An 8,227-nucleotide genomic window follows, 5' to 3' on the forward strand; every position below is an offset into this window, starting at 1 on the left:
ATTATTAAGGTGTGTAAAATGAAATATTATGATTATATATATATATATATATATATATATATATATATATGTCTCGATATATAATCGACCGAAGGGCCCTTCTATTTATCTATTTTTATATCTATATTTTTTTATATTTGTTTACTTGTGTCCTCATAACTTTCTTTATGTTTATTATTTTTCCTTCCTTTATTATTTCGAGCATTGTCGGGCAAGCGATACTTATTTTAAATTTCTCCTAAATTTTTTATACTCGACCGCATATGCTTTTTTATATGTTGTTAACTAATGCTATCGAATAAAGTTGATTAATTTTTGTTAAAATAGAATTCATTGATTATTCAAAATTCACCCTCACAATAACTTAATATTAACTATAAGCTTTTTTTGCCTACAGATTTAGTATATTTTTTATTTATCAATATTTCTATAAAGTAATGCAAGTATCATTTGTAATTTAGATATTACCATTGAATTTTAATTATACTGCATTGACTTGTATGAAGATTTACTTATCATAACAATAATAGTATCCTGTAACAACGCGAATAAACATTTCTTTAAAACTACTTTATATTATTGTCATGAAAATTAGGAGGCTCAGAATTTTTAAAACATGTATGCAAATTGCATTAAATAATATTACATAACATGAAAATCAATGGAAACAATGATAAATAAAACATTCAATTGATTGTATATATATATATATATATATATACATTTTATTGTTGGCTAATATTATTTACTGTGATTAATATATATTAATAGACTAATATGGATTGCTTACATAATTATTTGAATACTGCTCGCCTTCACTCGCATTAACAACGATTCACCGCATCAAAAACCACAAGGTACTCTTCACATATATTGCGTAATGAAAAAAAAATCGAGAATATAATAATGCAAATACTTTGAGTGCATTATTCTATGTACATACACGCATATATTCGTTTGCTCTTGGTGCGTGAGTGCAAAGAGAGAAAGTATTATGACAGAAGAAGAAAACTGGATTGGCCCTCCAGTGAAAGTAAAGATATACGGTGCGTGGTAACCGGAGGCACCCACACTTGCTCTTGTCCATAAATTAATTCGCACTCGAGTTATATGTCCTTTTGCGCGGTGTATCTAACGGGAAAGAAAAATATGCGAGAAAATTTATTTCTATCTTTTGTGCTCAGAGTCTTTTGATATTTACATAATAAGAAAGTGATGAGTTGTGCTATGCTTTATAGCTTCACCACTAACTAGTACGTGAGATGAAAATTAAGTTGCAAATATTTATAACTTTTTCAACGGATGCATAATACGTATGGCTTAGATTATATGAATTTCTAATATTAATGATATAAATGATTCAAATGCAAGCAACAAAGTGTTTTTACTTTGTTTTATATAATTGCAGTGCCATTTAAAATTAACGTTCAATTAAACTTAAATATAGGCATATTGGAATTATTATAACCGGTACTCTTTAAATTGATTTAGATAGGTGATTATTGGCTTTTTATTTCAAACGAATAAATAGCTTTTCTTCTTAAGGATTTTCGTTTGTATTCATGAAAAAATATATGAAACTAAATATTCTTATATCAACCTGTACATTATATTTTTGTAAATGCAATTTTTCATTTTTAATATGTAAATTAATCAATTTATGTCAACGTAGATTTAAATACACCAATAACTTTCTTATATCTCAATGCTAATTTGCTTAACTCGATCGGATTCGAATATATATATATATTTTTTTTTATTTTGGTAATCGATGATTTTAAATTGTAATTAATTCAAAAGTTATCGAAATAAAGGTATTGATTATTTGCTTTTAGAATTAATTCTGAACTTCAAGTAGTTTATAATATTCAAGTAGTTTATAAAGTAAAATTATTTCAATAGGATAAATAATATTTTTTTATTTCAATTTTTTACCATATTTCAATTTTGTTTTATAAAATTATATAACATTTGTCTATTTTTTTGTACTTTTTGTATTCTATTTCTATCCCAACATTATTTATCGATTCACATATTTATATTTACATTACATTTATTCAAAATATATTTAAACTTATATTATAATAATTGAACTAAATAAAGGTGAAAATTTTTAAAATAATTAATCCTAGTTCAGTGCTAATAGTCATAAATTATTCCATAAATTAATCTTATAATAATCTTACAATTATTGGTTAATATTATATTTATTAGAGTTTTTAACTATTGTCATCTTAACAATCTCCAATTATTTAAATCTAATTTTCATTACAAAAATTATCATTATATGACAATGTACTTAATATTATGATTAATATAATATTTTTAACCATTACGACATGCAATGCTGCTATTTTGTAATGTATTATAATGTAAATTATACGCGATTAATTGTGAATCCGAATATTATTATATCATTTAAAATTTAGTTAGATCTTTATATATCTTATCCGGAGGTAAATATGTTAAAAAAAAAAAACGCAAAGGTATTTTATCATTTTATCTTCGTGTCTTTGAATAGGCATTAAAGATTCAAACTAGAATTTGACAGCGCATTTAATGTAATTCAAATATTTGATTTTCAATATATTTATAAAATGTAGATAATGCAAATAATGAAGTTTATGGCGTTTAAAGTTATTTAATGAAACGGCATAATCGCATACAAACAATTGTCAACCGTGAATAACGTCATAGCTGTCTTAATTTAATCATTGGTAAAATTGTCTCCACGTTGACATTGATAAGAAAATTATTGTCAATTCTATACTCCATTAAATAACATTAGTTTACATTAAAAATATACAATTAGTTTCTAAATCACTAATAATCAAAACCCTAACTTTCTATTTTGATTTTTAATTATAGAAATGGTCTTTCAATTAAGTATTTACATATTTTAAAAATATCTACGTATATACAGAACAAGTAAAAATCACGATCGCAAAACAAAAGAAATGACACAGAAACTTAGCGTGAAATTCTTTCTCCTGGTGGAAAGAACTTTCGTAATCTGTGCACAGTTAATGCGCCTACGTGCTTTACATTATCCTCCTAACTTAATATTATGCTTCGGCTGTCGAGGAGCATAGATTTAGAGACACATAGAGTATATTTTGTGCTGTATCGTATAAAATAAGACATATGAAATTTGTGGTGAAATCAATTAAAAAGAAAACAATATTTTATGGAAGAACCGGTTGTATTTTTGAATAAAGATTTGTCAATATATTATATTCCTAGAAGAATGAGAAATTACGAATTCCTTGCTATTACACATCATTTGCTAGATAAAATAAATTGACATTTTTATGATTATTATGAAGATTCTTTTTAATTTTTTTTTTTTTTAATTTTTTTTTTTTTTTTTTTTTCTACATCAAATTGAATTAAAGTTATTTTGAATTTATAATTCAGAACAGATTTTAATATCATTTTCATGATCGTAGTTAATGATCGGTCAGGTGACACTGTTGGAAACTTTGTAAGTGTTTCATGATTTTTAATTGTTTTTAAATTCTAATTTTTATTAACTCTGTTCTTAAGAAAATTAAAGTAAAAAATACGAAAATAATATTCTTTTATATGTATAGTAATTAGATATTAATGTCTAATGTTAAGAAAGCTTCGCCTTTTTCAAAGGTAAAAACTTATACTAATAAAATTTATATAACGATATAAATATCGATTATTTTTCCATTTTTGCAGTAATTTCAATGATCATGATGAATTATTATTTTTTTTTTTTTTGAATTCTTACTTCTTAGAGTCTGATTCTTATTATTTTTTTAAGCTATTTTTAGTATGAAACCCAATGTGTCTTATTACATATAAGGTAGTCCATATTAATTTTGTTAAAACATCTTGTTAAAACATGTCAAAGGCCGACCTACTTGAATATAAAAAATGAATAATTATTAATTCGTCATTTTTTATGCGTAAACAGTTGCCTTTTTTTTTTTTTTTTTTAAAGAATAACAATAACAATTTTACATAATAATAACATAAAACTATTGCAAAAACTTAAGTGAATTAGATTAAATAATTAAATCGATATATACGGTATTGAAAACATTAATAAAATTACTGTTCGAATTTTAATCATAAAGAGTCTTAAAGAATTCGGCTGCGTATAATATTTCAAAAATCACCCTCACTACTTCACACGTATTAATTTACTATATATACTTCTCCGTTGTTAAAGTATATATACCTATAAATTATATTATTTCCTAGTTAATCCCTTGACTGCTGCTTAATGAATTCATTACAAGAATCTAGCGATAATTTTTTTCTTTCTTTTTTAAAGCATCGACGAGAAAAAAGGTATGAGTGTGGTACGCACAATTTTGCATTTCAAATAAGCGGCACCGAAAAGAAAGACGTCTAAACTTGACGAACTTACGTGTCACGAAACAGAAGATTCATAACTTGCGATGGTAGGATACTGCTGAAGTCTAACGACACGTCATAATCGGACTGAGTTTAGAAAAATCTGAAAGCGTCAATTTTACGAAATACCATAGCTATTTGATTTCCTATATTTATACTGACATTCTCTATGAATCCATTACCGAGTTATACCATTTACTCACTCTTTTATCTCTATGATTTATCTTTACGGATCATCTATATCCAGGATATCCAGGATATCCAAGATGTCAAATTTAATTCGTTAGTTTATGCATTTAGAAAAAAATAGTAATAATAATAAATGACAACGATTCATTTGTAGCCAATTTTTACATTATTTTTATTCTATTTTCTAAATATAATTATTCGATTTAATTATCAAATACTTTAATAATTTGATTAAAGAATATTTAAATATATTTTTTAGTGCTGTAGCTTAACTCTAGGAATAGTTTGTCATTTTTAAATAAACGTTACTTTAATTAAACGAATAATAGAACTATACCAATTGAAAATTGAAACATTCTAATAATTTTCTTGTATCGTAATAATAAAATAAGCAATATTCAATTCAGTTCACAATACATAAGTTTTACACGATTTTCAAGCGAGGAAGCAGAGATGCACATGTAACGTATATCTGGTTCAAACATACCATTTGCATCTAATGTTTACGAACGCCACGTCCTTTGCCTTTTAATGAGAGAAAATATTTTTCCTTTTATGGTGGACTAAATATATTCATGCTTACATTAGAGCAATTCAATTGGGTTCGTCGAAATTCTAAGGGGGCCACAATCGTTTTGTTTTTCTCTTCTTTTATTGTCGATCGTGCTGTCTCCTACAGATTATACAATTTTACTTGAGCTAGTCGCGTGAAAACACATGTTTTAAGCTCAACACGTGTTTCAAGCACAACACGCAGCAGGCAAATTCTATTGTTTTAGCGAATCGCACGTGGCATATCGAGTAGGTATCACTTTCATCTTTAGTTGTCATACCAGAGTGTCCTTTCCTTGATTTCGCTTAGTCATAAATATGCGTAAGGCACTCTTGTAATTATATTATAAAAATAACTTGTTATCAATATAATTACCGGTAAAGAGGCTGTTATTTAAAAAAAAAAACGATTAACTACGTTTCCCATTTTTTAATTAATTTTTTGTAATGTATTAATTTTTTTTTTTTTTTTTTTTTTTTTTTTTTTTTTTTTTTTTTTCAAGACACTTTATAAAACACTCTATAAAAGACATAATATTATAATCAATAATACTGAAATATTAGTATTTTAACTTAATATCTTGTAATTGGATAATATACTTAATAAGAAGTATGTGTAAAGTGATTGAATAAACTGTAAAGATTGTATGCATAAGATATACGTACTACAACAAATTTGAATACTCATTATTGTATAATTATTTTTGGGTTTGCGCATGAATAAAAGATGGCAAATCTTAAGAATATTACTATATAACTCCATAAATGTTTATATCTATATAAGCTTTACTTTCTTTATTATTAAGTAAAGAATCAAACAATTTAAATTCACGTCCTTTCCTTTTAAAATTATACAATCTTCCAAACCTACGAAATACATTAATTATCATTCAATTTAAATATTTGTATTATAATGCTATATTTAATTTATATTCGATAAACGTTTTGAAGTATTGATTGATTAAAAATTAGTTTCAATGAGTCGAAAAGATATTATGCTTAGAAAATGCACTCCATACAATTCACAGATAACTACATAAAAGTGGAAAATGAATCATTACATGCATATTAATAATGTCAATAATTTTATAATACAAAATGTATAAATAGCGGTAGTAATAAACAGAGCTAAAAAGATAAATCAATATAAGAAAAAGAAAGTTATACTTTGTATAAGCAATACATTTTAATAAATTTAAAAGAGAAAAAAAAAACAATATTAAAATTAGTTTGAATTAATTGACATTGCAGGTCAAAAAATTTCTATTATCTTCGAATTGATATTCAAAGAATAAAAATAGAAATTACAGAGCAGTATTTCACGCGATTTTTAAAGATATTCGTGAAAATAGAATAATGAAATAACAAGTAATGAATTTTCATTATTCACTTCATTACACATGAGTGAATTACAACTTAATTTTGAATCAGTTGTCCTATCAATCATGATAAACTTAATAAAAAAAATTTTGTTCTAAATTTCAATATTTTTCATTACATTCATTTATTTTTAATTATAATAATTATGAAGCTTAGCTTATACTAAATAAAGCTTTCTGTAGCCTTTGAACTATTTCTTTGACAAGAATATGGAAATGTTTTCTCCACACGAATGAATAAATTTCCTAGAATAAACCATAATCTTAGAATAGTATTAGAGTGTTCACAAGGCCTACATTATAATATGACAAAACAGTTATTTTAGTCCGAAGGGCATGAATGTTAATGCCGTATTATCAATACGAGTGCGCATTGTTCATTTCTTTTTTCAATGCTTATTCCTTCTCGAGCTTTCACAAGTATAAAATCAAAATCGTCTCTCTGACTGATGCCAGTATAAGCTTGTGAACAAGATGCTTGACATGATCATTTATATATTTCTAGTGGTTCTAGTGATATACTGCTACAGCTGCATAAAGCCAAAAAATTTTCCACCAGGTTTGAAATTTTATAAAATTATTTATTATTTTTTTGGTAATTAATCAGTTTTTTTTCAGTGCGTTCTTATTTGCTCAATAATTTTTTTTCTTAAACTGCATTACCATTGTGTGAATATAATAAGTAATGTCATTAAAATTTGTGTTAATTAGCAACATGTTTCGTGAAACTTTCACAGATTTCGTATTAAGATAATCATTTTTAAAATAGAACATTTTTAAAATTTTGACAATTAATTAGATAATATAAGAATATAAAATATTATTTACTTTATAAGAGAAAAACTTCACCAATGTTGCAATTAATGCCTATAATTCTTGCTGACTATTACACTCTTAATGTATGATTTACTTGTGTGATTTACTTTCTTTTTTTTTAAATTAAAAAAATTTCTTTTTTATTATAATTAAAAATAAATATAATAAAATTTCTTTTATATTCTGTTCTAATAATTTCTGTTTTTATACATGGAGTTTCACGTATTGTAAAGTTATATGCTTTACTAAATTACTTATAGATTAGTCATTATTTTTATATAATCTCGTATGTATTAATATAATATATAATTCATTTAATTTGTTCAATTTATAAACTATTACTAAATCATAATTCGTATGAAATGGAACACGCGCACATACATATACGCAAGTGCATATAAACGAGCATGTGTGTATGCATAGTAATTAAATAACATTTTTATTTCACAATATTAATACAAATGAAATTTAGGTCCAAAATGGTATCCGTTTATTGGATGTTTTCCGCAGTATTATGTATTACGAAAAAAATTGGGCTACATACACTTAGCGTTTGAAAAACTATCAGAAAATTATGGACCAATTTTAGGTTTAAAATTAGGTACACAGAAGATCGTCATAATATCTTCATACGATTTAGTCAAGAAAGTTTTGATGTTGGAAGATTTTAATGGTAGACCCAATAGCTTTTTCTTTAAACTGCGTTCGTTGGGCAGAAAAAGAGGTTTGTATACTTTTAAAACAAATTTTGTAAGCAACAATAATAAAAAATTTTATATTTCATTTTATTTTTCATTTTGATTATCTATAGTACATAAATTACGCAATATATATATATATATATATATATATATATATATGTGTGTGTGTGTGTGCGTGTGTGTGTGTGTGTGTGTGTA

General features: G+C 24.9%; 1 protein-coding gene across 1 annotated transcript in view; it reads left to right on the forward strand.

Annotated features, from left to right (window-relative positions):
* Positions 1–6,986: 6,986 nt before the first annotated feature.
* Positions 6,987–8,227, forward strand: part of LOC105360112 (probable cytochrome P450 303a1) — a 4,441-nt gene continuing 3,200 nt past the window's right edge. The window contains exons 1-2 of the mRNA XM_011496905.1: positions 6,987–7,071; positions 7,801–8,052. Of these exons, the coding sequence (XP_011495207.1) occupies positions 6,987–7,071; positions 7,801–8,052 (337 nt within the window). The remainder of the gene's footprint in view (positions 7,072–7,800; positions 8,053–8,227) is intronic.

Source organism: Ceratosolen solmsi, unplaced genomic scaffold, assembly GCF_000503995.2.
Source record: "Ceratosolen solmsi marchali unplaced genomic scaffold, CerSol_1.0 scaffold13, whole genome shotgun sequence".
NCBI lineage: Eukaryota > Metazoa > Arthropoda > Insecta > Hymenoptera > Agaonidae > Ceratosolen > Ceratosolen solmsi.